This window comes from Myodes glareolus, chromosome X (genome assembly GCF_982192425.1).
Source record: "Myodes glareolus chromosome X, mMyoGla1.1, whole genome shotgun sequence".
Lineage (NCBI taxonomy): Eukaryota > Metazoa > Chordata > Mammalia > Rodentia > Cricetidae > Myodes > Myodes glareolus.
Window position 1 is genome coordinate 134,486,158 of NC_142053.1, and position 20,836 is coordinate 134,506,993.

Below are 20,836 nucleotides of genomic sequence, written 5' to 3' on the forward strand. Positions count from 1 at the left end.
CTCACACCTTTAAGTCACTTTATTGCCTTTTTGGCAACGGTTTCCTGGCTGCTCACCTAGCTTTTCCCTTTACTCTTCCAAAGTTCTCAGCACAAAGAATAACACAGGACTTCATCTAAAATTTAAATCAGGTCTTGGTGTGCCTTTGCTATATGCATTCCAATGACATTTCTTTCCCCAATGAAATGCCAATCTTTTCCAATGGGATCTGAGCCAGTGGCCTATCTGACCTCATCTCCTAAGCGCTACCATCCACTGTCTGTCTCAGCCACCCAAGTCGATTTGCCATTCCATGCTTACTTTTGCTTTAGAGCCCTTGCGCTGGCCACACCCTGCATCTGCTCCCTCCATGTCTGCATAATTTACTTTCACTCTTTCCTTTTAAGAGTTCTAAAATGACTTGTTCTTCAAATACTAGCTTTCCTCAGCCTACATAGTTTGAGAGATTTAAACTGTAAGTAATATAAATATTCACATTATGTGTAGGTAGGGATTTATGAATTAAGAATATTGGTGGTTTTCTCCAGTGGAGTGATACTGGGTATATCAACCACTCCAGGGTAGGTCTCATGTTCAGGAGTACTTGACCAACATATGATGGATTCCACAGTTTTCCTTGTGCTTTTATTTGGTTACTGTATGGTGATTTTTTTGGTTGTTGTTTTTTGTTTGTTTGTTTTTGCAGTGGGATGGGTTGGGGTCTTTTATTTTGATTTCTTGGTTTAGGGAGTTTTGTTGTTCTATTGGGTTTTTATTTTTCTTTTGAAAAAGAACTTAAAGTTGGGTGAGTAGAGAGGGGAGAGGACAAGGAGGAGGGAAATAATATGATCAACATATATTAAAATTTAGAAAGTGTTTCAAATAATAAAAATATAATAATAAAAAGAATGGGTTGATATGGAAAGCACAGACTTAATGAGAGGAGGAAAGTAAAAAAGGAAAAGAAAGAAAGAAAGAAAATTGTTTGTTATATTTATAGATTGATTGAATGAAAAGTGTCTCCCAATGACTGATGTAATTTGAACTCTTAGCCCCAGTTGGTAGCGCTGTTTTGAGAGATTGAACTTCTGGAAGCAGAGCTTAGTTAGAGGAAGGTCTCTGGTCCCTGGAAGGGCCTTAAAGTTTGTGTCCAGCCCTATTTCTGGCCCTGTTTCAGCTTCTTGTTTCACTAAGATAGAAAGAGGTAAAGGGTTTCAGCTATAGCTGCTCCCTAATACCATGGAGTCATGCAGGCATGACTTCCTACCCAGGATAGAGAGCATCATGCCAAAGCATGGGCCAAGATAGTTTTCCACCATTATGCTGTTTAGCCAGGTAGTTTATCAAAGTGACAAGAAAAATTAAGCAATACAATTGAGAATTTCCCAAAAATTTCAAGTTAGAAAAACTTCAAGGTCCCAGGGTCTTATACTATAAAAAACAGATGAACTACAAACATAAAAATATTTCCTTTTAATTATAGTTTTCATATGCAGTATATCATACTGCAAATTATCACAATACACAGCCACAGTCAGCAATACATTTATATTTACTGCCTACCATGATCCTGATATTCTACAGGAAATATGCCTCACTGTCTTAGACACTGTTTTATTGAAGCAAAGGGACACCATGACCATGACAACTCATAAAAAAAAAAACATTTAATTGGGATTTGCTTAGGGTTTCAGAAGTTTAGTCCATTATCATCATGGCAGGGAGCATGGCAGCACACAGGCAGACGTGGTACTGGAGAAGTAGAGGAAAGTTCTATATCTGGATTCTCACGCAGGTGGAAGAGAGAGAGCCACTGGGCCTGGCTTGGGCTTCGGGAAAACTCAAAGCCCAACTCAAGTGACACACCTCCTCCAACAAGACCACATCTACCCCAACAAGGACACACTTCTAATTTTTTTATATAGTCCCAGTCCTTGATGACTGAGCATTCAAATACATGAGCCTAGTGGGGCATTCTTATTCAGACCACCACCCTTACTTTGTTCGTTAGGGTTTCCATCACTGCGACAAAACACCAGGATCAAAAAGCAAATCTGGGAGGAAAGGTTTCATTTGGCTGACAGTTTCACTGTTCATCATCAAAGGAAATCAGGACAGGAACTCAAAAAGGACAGGATCCTGGAGGCAGGAGCTGATGCAGAGACCATGGAGGAGAGCTGCTTACTTGCTTGCTCCACATGGCTTGTTCAGTCTGCTTTCTTAGAGAATGCAGGGCCACATGCCCCAGGGTGGTACTGCTCACCATTGGCTGGGCCCTCCCTCATCAGTCACTAATTGAGAAAATGTCTTACAGCTGGATCCCATGGAGGCTTTTCCTCAACTGAGGCTCCTTCTTCTCTGATGACTCTAGCTTGTGTCAAATTGACCCAGCCAGGACATCCATCTTTAATCCTTCATTAACCCTGCAAGGTGAAGGAATTGAGGCTTACAAAGGGTACACGTGACTTCTGAGCATACAAGCAACAAAACATGACAATAATTTCCAAAGGGATTGTAGGAGTAGTGAGAAAACAATTCTGACTCTGGACTTTCTGCTCTTTTTGTGACACTGGGTGATATGCCACTTACATTCTCTCAAGTAGATACAAAGATCATTTGAGAAATGGATTTGTACTTAGTTTTAATATCCAAAATTATTCAGATGTTTCTATGGTCTTTTTGGGTGGATCATAATAAAACTTTATCAAAACAGGTATACAACTGAAGAATGGATAAGTAAGGTAAACACAGCAGTGGTCATTATAAAAACACAGAATTGGTCCCATACTTTGGATAGTGTCGTGAGTCTTATTTAAATTTATTATATCATCTTATATATAACATCATGCAGGTGAACATGACTTCCTTCTATATCTTGGCTTTTAAGTGTATAGGACAGTATTCCAAAATAATTAGGAAATCAAAGTACATTGTATTCCCATTGGGCATACTCCATTCAATTTCTGGCCCAAGGAGGAAAGAGAAGTAAATGGAAGGAAGGAAAGGGGGGAAAAGATAGAAAAGGAACAATGGAGGATAGGAGAGAGGCAGGGGAGAATGGACTGTTACCGTCTAGAAGATACAAGCGGGGTTGTATTTTAGAAGTGAATCAAACAATACCTTACACTTAAACAAAAAAAAATAGATTTTGACGAAACAGGACATTAGGTAGTAATAACTCAAACACTGTATTTTCTGGCCAGGCAGGCATTACACAAATAGTAGAAAGAAATGTGAAACACTTGAACCAATTGGATGAATGTATGAAAGTTATGGTCCCAGCAGTAGGTCAAGAACAACATTATAAAAGCAGCTGAACTGGCTGTTAGAATGGCAGCAAATTTGCTTCAACTTGGATATAATGAAGCAGAATGTGTTGCCTGAAATTAAATGGAAAAAACACAATAACTGAGAATGGAATGAACAAACACCAAACCTTGGCTTAGAATTTCTCCATTTAACATATTACAGAATCCCAGGAATCTTCAACTTGGAATATTCTGGATTCTGCATCCTAAGTGCTGTGATTCAGATCATCTCCTTCTGGTAAAGGAAGAGACTAAATGAGAGCAGTGCACTTTAATACCTGGCTACGGTATTCTGTTTATTCCCCCTTTCTTATTTAACACACTTTTTGCTAAGCAAATCAAGATTGTTGCTCTTTCTAAAACCCAAGATCCAATTACTGCATAAATCACTTCAGCAATCCTACTTAGATTTGCAACTAGTTTAAATCAGAATTAGAAAGTTATTTGACTCTGTCCAGTAGAAACCAAGGGGTCATTTCTATGGACACCCTGTGGTCCTAGATAAATATTTACAATAAATACTGTTGAACAAATCATGTTACATATGAACATTTTTATAATTCTGGCAAAGATAATCACTCACTTTACACAAAATGAAATTACACAAGGCACTTGGTATTTGAAAATGGAAAATGTGTCTCCTTGTTTAATATTTTTCCCCCAGGAACAAAATGATAATTAGAGCAAAATAAAGGTATCCATTAATGACATACTTATAAATTTATTCTCAAATTTCTACTTATTGTGGAATCATTTAGGGGACAAAGAAATTGATCATATACCCTAGATGGATTTCAGATGTCCAACACTAATGCTAACACAAAATTTAATCTTTGTGAGCTAAATTAGCTAAGATAACCCGCGCATTGCAACCTAGCTCCAAGCTAATGTAGCTAACATAGACCTCTGATCAGATTTGGAGTACAGACGAAGGCACAGGGAGAATACAACTCCACTAATGTATTCTTTTTTATTTATTTGTAGGGTTAGAAGAAATGTCACAGAAAGAATAAACCCACATCAGATGTTTCTTGACATTCCCAGTCATAAGCAACCAATCAGAATGGCAAAGGTGAATATCTGCATATAAATGTGCCAAACAAATGAATAAAAAACATTCCTTTAATAGGATTGCCTCTAAGAATGTCATTCTTCTAACATTAAGGTTCCAAAGCATATAAAAATAGGATTTTTTCTCTTTATGGTAGTGAGGACTGAATATAAACTCTTATACATTTGAGTTAAGTGTTCTACCACTAAGTTAGGGTTCCTATTGCTGTGAAGAGACACAATGACCACCGCAACTCTTGTAAAGGAAAACATTTAAATGTAGTGGCTAACTTACAGTTTCAGAGATCTAGCCCATTTGTCATCATGGTTTGACACAGTGGCGAGCAAGCATATATGATGCTGAAGAAGTAGATGAGAGTCCTACACCTTGACTCACAGACAACAGGAAATGGTCTGTTTCACTGGGCATGGCTTGAGCATACATGAGACCACAAAGTCCACCCCCAAAGTGACACACTTCCTCCAACAAGGCCATCATTTTCTTTCAAACCACCACAACCAATAAATTGCATCTCTAGCTGGACTTTCTTATACTGTAGTTGACAGGATCATAAAGAAGCATGGCTTAGCAAGGCATAGTAGTTCATGCCTTTAATCCCAGCACTGGGGATGCAGAATCAGGTGGATCTCTGAGTTCTGAGTCAGTCTGGTCTACAGAGTTCCAGGAGAGTCAGGGCCACACAGAGAAGCCCTGTCTCAAATCCCACCCCCAATAAAAAGGACAGTAATTCCTAAGCTTCCACATTTCAGAGAGCTTACTATTTTTCTGCTCTCATTTTAGTTCAGTTCAATTTTACCCTGCAAATAGTGAGGGCATGTAATTCCAAATCAGGTTGCTAGACTGAAGTGACTCTTCCCTTTGCCCTGCTCTCCCCCAGAATCATTCATGGATGCAGTTTCAAAAATATTAATCAAGCATAGCATACATGTAGAAAAATAGTCAATTGAGTATGTCAGCCTGACACACTTTCACAAATTGAACACAGCCATTTCATGAGCATCTCGCACCCTGCTGAAGACACAGAGCATAATTTGTTGTTATTGTTTTGTTGTTGTGAGACTACATCTAGCCATGTAACTGAGTGGCCTGGAGCTCTCTCTGTGCACAACACTGGCCTTGAACTCACAGAGATTCATCTGTCTCTGCCTCTTGAGTTCTGGGCCACCAAATCTGGCTCATACATATTTACTTTAAATAAAACGTTAGAAATTAATTTAGCTGATTTTTTTTGGCAGTAACTGAAGTGGTAGTGAAAGAAATCATGAACTCAAGAAAAGAGATTCTTCTATACAAAAACATCAGTCCTTAAAAGGCCCTCTAAGCTGAGAAAAAAATAGCTTTAAAGTATTGAGATCTTTCTATCTTGCTTTTGGAACTGCTCAACTGGTTTTAGACATCACTGACGACAGTAAAAATTGATTAGCTCTGCTGTTATCCCTCCATCTTTCCATTCTGTTGCTTGTATTACTTGGTTTTGGGGGGGTTTAAAATATTTACTTTTTGATCTGCAATGATAGTACCCACATGGGTTAATCTTATTCCTATAGTAAATGGTTTAAGTCTACCTTGATTCTCTCTCATCAGAGCTTCTCGATCCCTATTTTGACCCAGTTGCTGGCATTGGTGTGCTAGCAGAATTTTATCCCAAAGGTTTTTAAGAAGAGTTCTGAGTTCATGTTTGAGAATGTCTATCGATTTGTACTTCAATGACAGGATAGTCTTGAATCATCTATCCTTTCTTCTAGCTCTATCGTGTATTATCCACAGAATGAGTCTCCCCACTCTACCCCCGTGTGTTGACCTCTTTTCCTGCCTGAACAGTTCAAAAGTGTTTTTCTCTTTTCTTGAATTTGAAAAAGACAATTAACATGTTTTTCAACTGTTCTGAATAATTTTATTTAATGTTCAGCATGTCTATTAAACAAGCAGACGAACAAAATTTTTTCAACTAAAATTTCCTGTTACTTTTACATTTTTCTTTTAAGATTCATTTTATTTTTATTTCTCTCTCTCTCTCTCTCTCTCTCTCTCTCTGTGTGTGTGTGTGCGTGTGTGTGTGTGTGTGTGTGTGTGTGTGTGTGTGTGTGTGTGTGTCTGTGATTGTGAATATAGGTACCTGCAGAGTCCAGAAAAGGACATTATGTACCATGAAGCTAAAGTTAGAGGCAGCTGTGAGTCCCTCAATGTGGGTGCTGGGACTCTGCAAGAATGGTACATGCTCTTAACTGCTGAACCATTTCCTCTACCCCTCATTTGTATTTTCTACTTCACTTGCTGAAGCTCTTCTCCAGGGACATCCATTATCCTTAAATTATGCTCTCTTTGTCTTCCATATCCAGCATCTACTATTTTCCTTAACTCTTTCTGATCATTCACTCACGCATTTCCATGAACTCCGGTGCTTTTATACTCGCCTCCACCCTTTGCTCTGTCATAACTAATGGTTTTGTTCTTGGCTGTTTCTATTTAGTTTATTAGCTTTCTAGTAATATGTTAATTCAAAGTGTGCTTCTCTTTCAATTTTTTTTATAAATCTTCCTAGGTATTTATTATTTTCCTCTTTTTATCAAAATTTTTTATAGTTCCTATTTCTTCTGAGTCACACTTTTGCCCATACTTGTGTAATTTATTTACTATCAATTTTAGCCTATTAATTCTGTATACTACTCTTTACTTCTTACTCATGACTATGAGATTAGCCTACACATTCTATCTGGACAGTAATAAAATGTAGGTGAACTCTCTAGAATACAGCATCTAAGTTTAGTTTCTTTCATTATTTGAGTCAGAAAAATAAATTATTTATAAGATACTTACTGATGGAACATTCAAATGTGTCCAATGGGTAATATATTTCTGACACTATAGTCTCAACAAAATGCAAATAAATATGTTAGAGTTTGAACATATGTCATGAATCTTTTCTTCCTATGTTACAGATTTTTAAACTTTGAATTTGATTTTGGAATGTATGTTAACCATATCGACACCCGTTAGAATAAAAGAGGAACATTCTCATTGCTACTTTTAAGTAGATCTTGGCATTTGAAGAAATTCAATAATAATTTTATTGTTTTAAATTTTTTATTTCTTTTTTGAGATGAATAATATAATTTCACCATTTCCCTCTTCCCTTCCTCTCTCCAAGCCCTCCCATGGACCCTCTTAAGTTGGAATCACAGATAGTTGTGAGCCACCTGATATGGGTGCTGGGATCAGAACTTGGATCCTTTGGAAGAAAAACAAACGTTCTTAACCACTGAGCCATCTCTCCAACTCCTATTTCTAGTTTATATATCATGTGACAGTGGCTTCTCTGTAATAGTACAAAAATATTCTCCTTAACTCTATGGGAAAGAAGCTCGTCTTTAACTTGAGAGGTCAGTAAAGCATTTAGCAAGGTGTCTCATACTATTCTGTCTTCTGAATGGTGGCAGAATTAATATGATTCATGGCTGACTGAAAAAAAAACATATGCTAAAAGTACCACTTAATGAACTAATATCATGCTGAAGAAACTCTCCAGATGTTTAATAGTGCTTTGTGCTTTCTGGAGTACTCAGTGGTACCTGTTATCAGTAGCTTGGATGAATACACAGAACAGGTATCAAATGTGTGGCTAATATCCAAGCGCATGAGAGCACAAAATCAGAATCCAAACTACTGAAACAGGCTGGAGTAATGACCGAAAATCTACTTAGGTAATGTAATAGAAAGACAAATATCTCCACTGCCCAGGAATAGGATATACAAATTTTGTTATACATATAACAACATGAGTGTAACAATTAAACCAAATCCATTAAATGCTAGACATCATTGTAAGAAGTATATATTTGTTGGGTAGTAAAAGAGCGCTGGGTCTGGCACTTGGGGAATTAGGACTAGAGAAGTTATCATTCACAATAAAATCGGTGGCTTTGCCACTCCTTTTTGCACCAGCAAAGATGGTACTTGGAGCTTTTTTTTTTTCGGGGCTTGAATTCCTCCATCTCGGCCGGGGTGGGCACCGCGGCCCTGGGCAGGTGGTGAGTGCAAAGAGACGGGAGTCCCTTTGTTCGGATAGCCGGCCTGCAGCAGGCTAGGACCGCAGGCAGCAAGTCTTCTGACCAGCGAGGGGCTCTGATCCTGTGGAGGGGTGAGTGTGTTGACCGCCAGCCATACAACTCCGGTTAGGTACACACGGTATTCCCGCCATCCTTATCTCCCTGGCTGCTCCACAGGGGCAGCTTCCCCCAGCTAATCCCTCTCTCCTGCTACGCCATCCCAGTTTTCTGCCTGGAACCCCTCCCGTCCTCTCTCCCTTTTTCGGGGCCTAAATTCCTCCATCTCAGCTGGGATGGGCACCGCGGGTCGGGACAGGTGGTGAGTGCAAAGGGAAGGAAGTCCCTTTGTTCTAATAGCCTGCCTGCAACGAGCTAAGACTGCAGGCATAGTGATTCCTGGTTAGCAAAGGACACTAATCCAGTAGAAGACCCAGCAGAGGGAAGAGCCATTGGAGACCATCTGAAGGAAGAGATGGGCAGACGCCAAGGCAAAAACTCCTCCAACAATCTGAAAAACAACATGAAAACACCAGATCCCAGCGATCTTACGACAGAAGGACTTGAACGCCCTATTCCGGAAGAAGTGGAAAACAGTGTCATTATGAAAGCAATAGAGTCTCTTAAACAGGGTATGAATAACTCACTTAAAGAATTAGAAGACAAATATAACAAAAAGATGGAAGAAATGAGTAAAGAAATGGAAGACAAATATAACAAAAAGATTGAAGAAATGAGTAAATTCGTAAATGATACCCTGGGAAACCAAGAAAAAGCAATCAAACAGGTAATGGAATCAGTTCAAGAATTGAAAACTGAAATGGAGGCAGTGAGGAAAACACAATCCGAGGGCCGGCTGGATATGGAAAACCTAGGTAAACGAACGGAGACTACAGAATCAAGCTTAACCAATAGAATACAAGAGATAGAAGAACGAATCTCAGATTATGAAGACACCATAGAGAAAATAAACACCCTGACCAAAGAAAACAGCAAATCCAACAAATTCTCATCACAAAACATTCAGGAAATATGGGACATAATAAAAAAAACCAAATCTAAGAATAATAGGAGTAGAAGAAGGAGAAGAATTGCAGATCAAAGGCCCAGAAGATATATTCAACAAAATTATAGAAGAAAACTTTCCCATCCTAAAGAGGGATATTCCTATGAAGGTGCAAGAAGCATACAGAACACCGAATAGATTGGATCAGAAAAAAACATCCCCTCGCCATATAATAATCAAAACACAAAGCAGTCAGATTAAAGAAAGGATATTAAGAGCTGCAAAGGAAAAAGGTCAAGTAACCTATAAAGGTAAACCTATCAGACTTACACCAGACTTCTCTATAGAAACCATGAAAGCCAGAAGGTCCTGGATAGAGGTACTGCAGAAATTAAGGGACCATGGATGCAAGCCCAGACTACTTTACCCAGCCAAGCTTTCGTTCACTATCAACGGAGAAAACAAAATATTTCAGGATAAAAACAAATTTAAACAATACGTAACTACTAATCCAGCCTTACAGAGAATACTAGAAGGAAAATTAAATCCCAAGGAATCCAACATTGCCAACACTGACTACAATAACTCAAACATCTAACGACCATTCACAAGCACAAATCAAAGAAGGAAAACACATACACTCTACTGCCTAAAAAAAAATGACCGGAGTCAACAACCACTGGTCATTAATATCACTTAATATCAATGGACTCAATTCACCTATAAAGAGGCACAGACTTAGAGATTGGATACGAAAAGAGGATCCAACTTTCTGCTGTTTACAAGAAACACACCTCAACCACAAAGACAGACACCTACTCAGAGTAAAGGGTTGGGAAAAGGTTTTCCAAGCAAATGGACCTAAGAAACAAGCGGGTGTGGCCATTCTAATATCTAACAAAATCGACTTCAAACTAAAATCAATCAGAAGACATGGAGATGGACATTTCATACTCATAACTGGAACAATTCATCAGGAGGAAGTCTCAATCCTGAATATCTATGCTCCTAATATAAAGGCACCCACATATGTAAAAGAAACTCTTCTAGAACTCAAGGCGGTCATCAAACCACACACACTAATAGTAGGAGACTTCAACACTCCTCTCTCACCAATGGACAGGTCAATCAGACAGAAACCAAACAGAGAATTAAGAGATTTATTGGAGGTATTGAATCAAATGGACTTAACAGACATCTATAGAACACTCCACCCAAACAGGAAAGAATATACCTTCTTCTCTGCAGTTCATGGAACCTTCTCGAAGATTGACCACATACTCGGTAACAAAGCAAACTCCCACAGATACAAAAAAATATTAGTAACCACCTGTGTCTTGTCAGACCACCATGGATTAAAATTAGAATTCAACAACAATGCTACCCCCAGGAAGTCAACAAACTCATGGAAGTTGAACAGTCAACTACTAAATCACCCCTGGGTCAGGGACGAGATTAAGAAAGAAATTAAAGTCTTCCTTGAATTTAATGAAAACAAAGACACAACATACTCAAACCTATGGGACACTATGAAAGCAGTGCTAAGAGGAAAGTTCATAGCAATAGGTGCCCAACTAAAGAAAACGGAGAAAGCACACATTGGAGACCTAACAGCACACTTGAAAGCTCTAGAAAAAAAAGAAGCTGATTCACCCAGGAGGAGTAGAAGACTGGAAATAATCAAACTGAGGGCTGAAATCAACAAAATAGAAACACAGAAAACAATACAAAGAATCAATGAATCAAAAAGCTGGTTCTTGGAGAAAATCAACAAGATTGACAAACCCCTATCCAAACTAATCAAACGGCAGAGAGAGAACTTGCAAATTAATAGGATCAGAAATGAAAAGGGGGATATAACCACAGACACAGAGGAAATTCAGAGAATCATTAGATCTTACTACGAAAGTTTATATGCCACAAAGTTGGAAAATGTAAAAGAAATGGACATTTTTTTAGATAAATACCATATACCAAAGTTGAACCAAGAACAGGTGAACAATCTAAATAGACCTGTTAGTCGTGAAGAATTAGAAGCTGTTATCAGAAATCTCCCTGCCAAAAAAAGGCCAGGACCAGATGGTTTCAATGCAGAATTCTACCAGAACTTCCAGGAAGAGCTAATTCCTATACTCCTTAATGTATTCCATAATATAGAAACAGAAGAGTCATTGCCAAACTCCTTTTATGAAGCCACAGTTACCTTAATACCAAAACCACATAAAGACACAACCAAGAAAGAGAATTACAGGCCAATCTCACTCATGAACATCAACGCGAAAATTCTCAATAAAATCCTGGCAAACCGAATCCAGGAACACATTAGAAAACTTATCCATTATGATCAAGTAGGCTTCATCCCAGAGATGCAGGGCTGGTTCAACATACGCAAATCTATCAATGTAATCCATCATATAAATAAACTGAAAGAAAAAAACCATATGATCATTTCATTGGATGCTGAAAAAGCATTTGACAAAATTCAACACCCATTTATGATAAAGGTGTTGGAGAGACTGGGGATACAAGGATCATACCTAAATATAATAAAAGCAATATACAGCAAGCCAACAGCTAACATCAAACTGAATGGAGAGAAACTCAAAGCCTTTCCTCTAAAATCAGGAACACGACAAGGCTGTCCACTCTCTCCATACCTCTTCAATATAGTGCTTGAAGTCCTAGCAATAGCAATAAGACAACATAAGGAGATCAAGGGGATTCGAATTGGAAAGGATGAAGTTAAACTTTCGTTATTTGCTGACGATATGATAGTGTACATAAGTGACCCCAAACACTCTACCAAAGAACTCCTACAGCTGATAAGCACCTTTAGTAACGTGGCAGGATACAAGATCAACTCCAAAAAATCAGTGGCCCTCCTATACACAAAGGATAAAGAAGCTGAGAGGGAAATCAGAGAAACATCACCTTTCACGATAGCCACAAATAGCATAAAATATCTTGGGGTTACTCTAACCAAGGAAGTGAAAGACCTATTTGACAAGAACTTTAAGTCTTTGAAGAAAGAAATTGAGGAGGATACCAGAAAATGGAAAGATCTCCCTTGTTCTTGGATTGGGAGGATCAACATAGTAAAAATGGCAATTCTACCAAAAGCAATCTATAGATTCAATGCAATCCCCATCAAAATCCCATCAAACTTCTTCACAGACCTTGAGAAAACAATAATCAAGTTTATATGGCAAAACAAAAAACCCAGGATAGCCAAAACAATCTTAAACAATAAAGGAACTTCAGGAGGCATTACCATCCCTGACTTCAAACTCTATTACAGAGCTACAGTATTGAAAACAGCTTGGTATTGGCTTAAGAACAGAGAAATCGACCTTTGGAATCGAATAGAAGACCCGGATATTAACCCACAAACCTATGAGCACCTAATTTTCGACAAGGGAGCTAAAGGTATACAATGGAAGAAGGAAAGCATCTTTAACAAATGGTGCTGGCATAACTGGATGTCAACCTGTAAAAAATGAAAGTAGATCCATATCTATCACCATGCACAAAAATCAAATCCAAATGGATTAAAGACATCAACATTAATCCATCCACTTTGAACCTGATAGAAGAGAAAGTGGGAAGTAGTCTACAAGATATAGGCACAGGAGGCCTCTTCCTAAGCAGGACTCCAGCTGCACAGACAATAAGAGAAACATTGAATAAATGGGATCTACTGAAACTGAGAAGCTTCTGTAAAGCAAAGGACACTGTCAGTAAGACAAAAAGGCTGCCTTCTGACTGGGAGAAGATCTTTACCAACCCCTCATCAGACAAAGGTCTGATCTCCAAAATATACAAAGAACTCAAGAAACTAGGCACTAAAACTCTAATTAACCCAATTAAAAAATGGGGTACTGAACTGAACAGAGAATTCACAACAGATGAACTTCGAATGGCCAGAAGACACTTAAGGTCATGCTCAACCTCCTTAGCAATCAGGGAAATGCAAATCAAAACCACTTTGAGATACCATCTTACACCTGTCAGAATAGCTAAAGTCAAAAACACCAATGATAGCCTATGCTGGAGAGGATGTGGGGTGAGGGGAACACTCGTCCATTGCTGGTGGGAATGCAAACTTGTGCAGCCACTGTGGAAATCAGTGTGGCGGTTTCTCAGGAAACTGGGAGTCAACCTCCCTCAGGACCCAGCAATTCCACTCTTGGGAATATACCCTAGAGATTCCCTAGTATACTACAAAAGCATTTGTTCAACTATGTTCATAGCAGCACTATTTGTAATAGCCAGAACCTGGAAACAACCTAGGTGCCCCTCAATAGAAGAATGGTTAAAAAAGGGGTTGAACATATACACATTAGAGTTTTACTCAGCGGTAAAAAATAATGACATCTTGAATTTTGCATGCAAATGGATGGACATAGAAAACGCTTTACTGAGTGAGGTAAGCCAGATCCAAAAAGAGGAACATGGTATGTATTCACTCATAAGTGGATTCTAACCATAATTTTAAAGGTCTTTGAGCCTATTATTCGTGATCCTAGAGAAGCTAAATAAGAAGACGAACCTGATGAAGATTATTTAGCTATCCGCCAGGAGGTAGGAAATAGTCAAGAGTCCCAGGTAACCTTGGTGCATGGGGGGTGGGTGGGAGGGTTGTTGGAAGGGGAGAGGGTTAGAGAGAAGGGAGTAGGGGAGGAATGGAGAAAGCTCGGTAGACCGGGATGGGGGGAAGGGAGGAAGGATGAATATGGGATCAGGGAAGAATATATTTCAACTAAGGGAGTCATTTTAGGGTTTATAGGAAACTTGATTATATATGGGATCCCAGGTCCAAGGAGAGGTCCCCAGATTGTTCTCTGGACAGAGGAGAGGGTGCCTGAACCGGCCTTGGCCCATAACCATACTGATGAATATTTTGCTTTTCACCATAGATCCTTCATCTGGCGATGGATGGCGATACAGACGGACTCCCACATTGGAGCACCGGACTGAGCCCCCCAAGGTCCAAATCAGGAGCAGAAGAGGAAGAAAATGACGAAGGACTGCGAGGGATGCTATCACCCACTGATACAAGGGAACGGATCTAATGAGAGTTTACCAAGGGCAGTTGGACTGCGACTGAACGAGCACGTGATCCAACCAGATTCTCTGAATGTGGCCGGATTCTCTGAATGTGGCTGGCCCGGAGTCTTTCTGAAAAGCCATTGACAAAGACACTGGGACTTGTTTCCTCTGCATATACTGGATTTTTGGGATCCAGTCTGTTTGGATACTCACCTTCCTGGACCTGGAGGGAGGGGGGACGAACTTGAACTTCCCACAGGGCTTGAAACCCTGACTGCCCTTAGGGACAAAGAGGGAGGAGGAGAGGGAGGGGGGAGTGGGAGGGTGTTGGGAAGAGGGGCGTAAATGGAATCTTTTATAATTTAATAAAATTACTTAAAAAAAAAAAGATGGTACTTGGAATGAGATTCAAGTGTGAAACTTGGAGACAAACCCAAGGACGGTGATGAGAATATGAGAGCAGCTCAACCAAAAGCGTGGATTGCTACAAGAAGCAAAGGTAACTGACTTGAGCTATAGTGGGTTCAGGGGAGACCATTCAAACACCAACCATGTGCTTCATGGCTTTCCCAAGAGTTCCAAAACCAGGCCTGGTACTGGAGGATGAAAAGCACAAGAACATAGGCTAGGGTGACCACTTGGTGGAGATGTTGTGAGCAATTTCGGTACAAAAGGAAGGTTGGACTACACGGCCTCTCAAAGGACAGTGCAATTGTCAGATTTCCAGGGGCGCTTTCATGAAGCTACTGCCTCTAACTTCTCTATCAGTCTCATCAAGGGTCTCAGTTGTCTTGGCTTGGACTAGTTTCTAGCCTGAAAATATCACTTTCTGTCCAGCCCCGAGGCAGATCTTTCATTTCTCTAGTGTTTCTTCTTTCACCAGTTTACTCTTCTTCACTCCTTTACTTAGCAGTTTGCCACCTTTAAAATGACACATTTTCCTAAGCCATCAAAGAGACGCAACAGGAGGGGGAGTTGGTGAATTACTTGGGGGAGAGAGGGACGATGAGCCAGCTAAGCATCATTTCCTGGTTACTGATTAAAGTAAAGAAGGACTTGTAAGATTCAGTATTTAAGAGCTCCCGAGTTTTAGCTGTGGAAAACAGTAGAGCTGGTGAAGAATGTCAGGCCAGCACACTGGTTAGAAAAGTAGAGACCAAGGCGCCCTGCCGTAAGCCTGTACTCAAAAGTTTACTCAACTGATGATTGCTATGCTTCTCATTAAACAAAATGAGTCTTGGGCAGATTGCTTGGGAGCTTTCAGTTGGTTCCAGAACGAGATAGGGTAGGTGCCTGGAGCAACCAGAGAAGCTCCCTACATCTTACTGGGCCTGGCCCAACCCGTTTAGTACCCATGTGACCCCCAGGAATCGTTTTTATATTTTTACAGCCTTGTGTTAGGGGAAAACTGGCTGCAGGCCGGTTGCCAGGGACGCTTGCCATTAGCTCTTCAGGGCTGGGGTGAAAGAGGACACTTGGGGGAGGGGTCTATGGCTTCCGACTGGCTAGGGCCAAAGGTTCATTTGCATAACTCTCTCGGAAGCTTTCTGATTGGCTGGGACAGGAGGGGTGGCTGTGGGGTGATTCCAAGGGCCCAGAGCTCTGGCCTAAGGACCTTTCCGTTCTGGAGTTACCCGGTGGGTGTGAGTTATTGTGTGGGCAATGGGGAGCAGGGAGGCCCGGTTTGGGAAGTTTTGCCGTCAGGTCAGGTGCGTGAGCCATCTTCTCGTAGTTTAAGAAATGTGTAAGAACGGCCACCGAGAGTCAAGACACTGGAAGATGCAGACAGAAGGAAGGGAATTGATCGTATTGATCGAGAGGAAGTATGGAGGCCAAAGAGAAGGGGCTAGGTAGGGGCTTTCTCCTAGGTTGGGCGTCTTTTCAGAGTGGGATTCCTTTGCTAGACAGTTTGGATTTACGTTTTCCGCGTGCTGTTAATCACATTGTTGGTACTAAGTAGCAGAGAAAAGAGGACAGGATTCTAGCATTTAATAAATAACTCAGAGCAATTCCAAATTTACATCAGGGTACATTCTTGAAATATCCAGAGGGTCTGGGATGGGGTCAAACTACATTTTAAGTTATGAGAAAAATCAGATACTGGAAACTAAATATGTTTTTTCCAGAGCCCTCCTCCTTGAATATAATCTGGCATAAGGTTTAAAACAAGCCTGGACTGTTTTATACTCTCCTGCACCGAAGAAATGGTAATGGTTGGGTGCAGATCGTCTCTGGTTCATCTTAGCCCAATTGGCCTATATTTGAGGGTTCAAACTCTTCACATACAATGCCTCTAGATTAGATGAACTCTTATACTGAGTACAATTAATCTTTATACTTTATAATGTATAATGTATAATGAGTTTTACCTCCATTAGCTCCCTGAACCCTAATAAAAAACTTTGCCATGACCCAGGAAGAAGTTTCTTTGTATTGCTAAAGAGACACTAGAAAAGTTTCTTACATGGAAGACACTCCATTTTGTTGACAAACGGAGAAGGTGGAAACGTTTACAAGTCTGTGTGCAGAAAGAGAGGGGGGAGATTCTAGTACTTCTGAAATACACAATGCATTGTTTCCCTCTACAGTCTTTTTTCCACTGATCTTAGGGCAGATAACATTAGTTCACTTCTAAAAGAACATGGACACTAAAGCAGAAGAATGAGAAGTTCAAAAAAAAACCAAACCAAAGAAAGCATAGGTTCGAATCTAGAGCTAGTGAACTGGAGTGAGATTCCCCAGACTGGCTTCTGTGGTCACCGGGGGCTTTTTTCTGCTATCAGCCCTTGTGCCACAAAATCGGGAAGAAACATGGTTTTCAGTAGATAGTACCGCTTCTTCAAGAAAGAGAGAGAAACGTCTATGTGTTGCTCCTTGTCCAGGTGCACTTTTTGTCTTGCAGGGGAATGCCGTACTAAAACCTCCCTAAAGATTTTAGTGGAAGGAAACTTAAAATTAGAAGTTTGAGTCCTAATTATCTGTAGGAATGTCACAGTAGATGGGAGGATGAGGGATGTGGTGACGGAAGTGAACTAGGAAAAGGCGTATGGGCTGAAGGTTGGAAACCCTAAGTGTAAAACTTGAAAGTTACACCCAGGGCTGAGGTACACAGGCCTTATTAAGTAACCCTTGCTTAAGAACTTTCTTTTGAAAGGAGCACTTGACACACTCCAGAAAGTTATTGGATACATTCCCATATTTTTTTTCTGTTAAATGAACACCTGACCTAACTTCTGGCACCTTCTCCTAGGTTTTTTTGATAGCCAAAAGGCCACAAGGCCCAGGTTCGTGCTCCATTGCTATGCTCTGATCTCCTGGTGCAGAAAAAAAAATCTATAGGTCAAATAACATGGGTGCTCTTCATACCTGGCAGCAGTAGTAGGAAAGTCCGGTAAAGACCCTGCCAGGAGGGAACCAAATGCCCCAGCGCTCCCATTCCCCAGCAAACTGACCACGACCAGGGCCGTGGAGGAAGCACCGCGTGTCCACGTGCATCCGGCATGTTCTGCTACTCTTCTTACATAAGACTCCCGGTATGGAGTCAGGGCAGCTGTGAGTCCCTCTTACCCGACGTCTAATAATAAACCGAAGCTAAGTTTCCGGGCGACAGCCACTTTAGATTCCGCATTGAGGGGATCTTTTGCAACCCGGACACACATGCATTCCGGCCATCCCACCCGGCGAGTGCGCGCCAAGTCCGCCCAGCCCGCGCGCGCCAGTCCGCCCTCTAGTTTGGATGGTGGCTCCTTGGGCTCAGTGCCTCGCCCTCCCTCCCCCAACCAGCTTGCTCTGGGTTTGGTGCTGGGGCGCGGCCGCTCCATCCTCTCAGCCCTACCCTCCCTTACCCTGCTGGGTTGCCTAGCCTCAGCCCGGGTATCAGGCGAGAGGCGGAGCCGCCTGGCGTGGCGTGCTCCGCCCCCGCGGTAGAGAGGGTTGGGCGAGTGTTACTAGCGGTCAGGGCTGGGACCTTTTATCTGTGCTGCTGGAGGAGGTAGGAGGAGGAGACATCGGGGGTGGTCCTGGGTGCCTGGGACACCTTTCCTGGACTATAAATTGAGCACCTGGAATGGGCAGGGGGCTGAAGCAGCCACCACCACCCGCACTCACAGCCCAGTTAGTGACCGCAGCAGCGCCCTTGGGCAGCCACCATCCGCAACGCAAACACTGAGAACCGGGAGATCTCGCAGCTCAAGAGGTGGGTGTTCCCGCCCTGTGGCTGCCCCGGCTAACATGGTTGCTTTCGTTGAGGTTTTAGAAGGGAGAAACGGGCGAGTCCGGGCTGAGGGAGATCCTTTCTCCTTTTTTTTTCAAAGGTCCTCTGCTAGCATTGGAGGAGGTGATACTGCCTGGTCCGAGGGAGCCACCCTGGCGCCGTCTCCGGCCAGCAGTAGCCAGGGTGGGAGCATCGCGCGGACTGGGGCGCCAGGAACCCTAACCCAGTGGGTAATTTGTTCTTTTCGTCTCTTCCCAAGCAGGTCAAGGCTAAACCCAACCACCCACTGTCATCGCGAGCCAAAGCTAGGAGCAACCGCGCATCACGCAGGGCTGGGCTGCGACAGAAACCAGAGTTAGAGAGGGCGGAGAAGGATCTGGGAATCCCGTCTCACCAGCTACAAGCAGGCTCCCGGCACCGGCCTCGGAGAGTGCTTGAAGACAGGCATCGCCAGCGGTCTATCTCGGTTTACCAGCGTCCCAGTGTTTCCGCGCCCGTTCGGCCACCATGATGCAAATCTGCGACACTTATAACCAGAAGCACTCGCTCTTTAACGCCATGAATCGCTTCATTGGCGCGGTGAACAACATGGACCAGACCGTGATGGTGCCCAGTCTGCTGCGCGACGTGCCACTCTCCGAGCCGGAGCTAGACAACGAGGTCGGCGTGGAGGTAGGAGGCAGTGGAGGCTGCCTGGAGGAGCGCACGACCCCGGCCCCCAGCCCCGGCAGCGCCAATGGAAGCTTTTTCGCGCCCTCCCGGGACATGTATAGCCACTACGTGCTGCTTAAGTCCATCCGCAACGACATCGAGTGGGGAGTCCTGCACCAGCCGTCGTCCCCGCCGGCCGGGAGCGAGGAGAGCACCTGGAAGTCCAAGGACATCCTGGTGGGCCTGAGCCACCTGGAGAGCGCAGATGCCGGCGAGGAAGATCTGGAGCAGCAGTTCCACTACCACCTGCGCGGGCTGCACACCGTGCTCTCCAAACTCACCCGCAAAGCCAACATCCTCACCAACAGATACAAGCAGGAGATCGGCTTCAGTAATTGGGGCCAGTGAGACGGGCCTCTTCCCCGCTGCCCAGTACCCTCTCTGGCCGGCTCTCCCACCCCTCTCTTTCCTCCAAGCTATTTTCTTCCTGGTTGTGGGGCGCGAAGGGCACGCTGCAAAGTTGGGCTGTGTACGTGGGGGGTTGTGTGGAGAAGAGGGCCTGCCTCATCACGAGAGCAGAGGAAAGTAGTCGCCAGAGAGGGGGGTTCAAGGACCCCCGGAGGGGGCTTGCTCTCTGTGTTGGTGGGAATGGGACTGGGCCGACGTCCTTCATTCAGCCTGTGCCTTTCTTGGGGTTTCTTTTCTGTTCTTCTTTCCGGAAGAGAAGGGCCATGCCAGGGCACAGCGCTGGGTTGCCACACTTGGGAGGGCAGCTTCTGGCTGGGTGTGGGTGCAGGGGGGAGGCGGGGCGCAGCCTCCTGCCCGCCCTGCTTTGAGCTGCAAGAGGAGGCCCTGGCGTTGCTAGGATTGCGTCAGTTTTCCTGTTTGCACTATTTCTTTTTGTAACAGTGACCCTGTCTTAAGTATTTCGAATCTCTTTGCTCTGAAACTTCGTCGATTCCATTGTGATAAGCGCACAAACAGCACTGTCGGTAACCGGTACTACTTTATTAATGATTTTCTGTTACACTGTACAGTAGTCCTGTGGCACCCCATCCCTTCCACGCCACCCCTCCCCCACCCCTGTGTGTGTAAACTGGCTGTGCGCCAGCTTGGATGAAGCTTGCCACTCGGCCAGCGAAAATAATATTATTTTGAGAAAGTGGATTTATCTAAAGTGGAACCAACTGACATTCTATCCGTGTCGTACGTGGAATGATGAAGGGTTCCACTGTGTTATTATGTCTTGTTTATTTAAAACTTTTTTTAATCCAGATGTAGACTATATTCTAAAAAATAAAAAAGCAGATGTGTTAACTAAATCGGACCAGTGTGTGTTGCTCTTTAATCCACCAATGAGTGGCCAAATCATTTAAAAACAATCTTTTATTTAACTGATGTTAAGTATTTTCTCCCTGATAGTTGCAGTTTTGGGAGGACAGTCAGCTGTACAACTATGCAGTTTTGTCAAGTAGCTTCCGGTTAGGATTTCTTCTAATTCAGTTCCAAGATAGG

The 20,836-nt window shown here is 42.5% G+C and overlaps 1 protein-coding gene and 1 long non-coding RNA gene across 4 annotated transcripts; one reads left to right on the forward strand and one right to left on the reverse strand.

Moving 5' to 3' along the window:
• Nucleotides 1-1,429: 1,429 nt before the first annotated feature.
• LOC125417880 (uncharacterized) lies at nucleotides 1,430-18,211 on the reverse strand. The gene is made up of 3 exons (XR_007237259.3): nucleotides 17,824-18,211; nucleotides 3,416-3,522; nucleotides 1,430-2,402 (listed from the first exon to the last, which is right to left on the reverse strand). It is a non-coding gene; the product is annotated as an uncharacterized LOC125417880 (long non-coding RNA).
• A 120-nt stretch (nucleotides 18,212-18,331) lies between these two features.
• Nucleotides 18,332-20,643, forward strand: Mid1ip1 (MID1 interacting protein 1). 3 transcript variants are annotated; one of them, XM_048461410.3, is made up of 2 exons: nucleotides 18,332-18,448; nucleotides 18,930-20,643. In XM_048461410.3, exon 2 carries the CDS (start codon nucleotides 19,178-19,180, stop codon nucleotides 19,727-19,729), a length of 552 nt encoding a protein of 183 aa, XP_048317367.1. In that variant the 5' UTR covers nucleotides 18,332-18,448; nucleotides 18,930-19,177; the 3' UTR covers nucleotides 19,730-20,643. The 3 variants fall into 3 exon arrangements, with proteins under 3 accessions (XP_048317367.1, XP_048317366.1, XP_048317365.1); XM_048461409.2 differs by lacking the exon at nucleotides 18,332-18,448 and adding an exon at nucleotides 18,475-18,652; XM_048461408.2 differs by lacking the exon at nucleotides 18,332-18,448 and adding an exon at nucleotides 18,475-18,652 and having other exon boundaries at nucleotides 18,933-20,643.
• The last annotated feature ends 193 nt before the right edge of the window (nucleotides 20,644-20,836 follow it).

Coding starts and splice junctions, on each gene's coding strand:
- Mid1ip1 (XM_048461410.3), top strand. CDS start 19,178: ATGATGCAAATCTGCGACACTTATAACCAGAAGCACTCGCTCTTTAAC.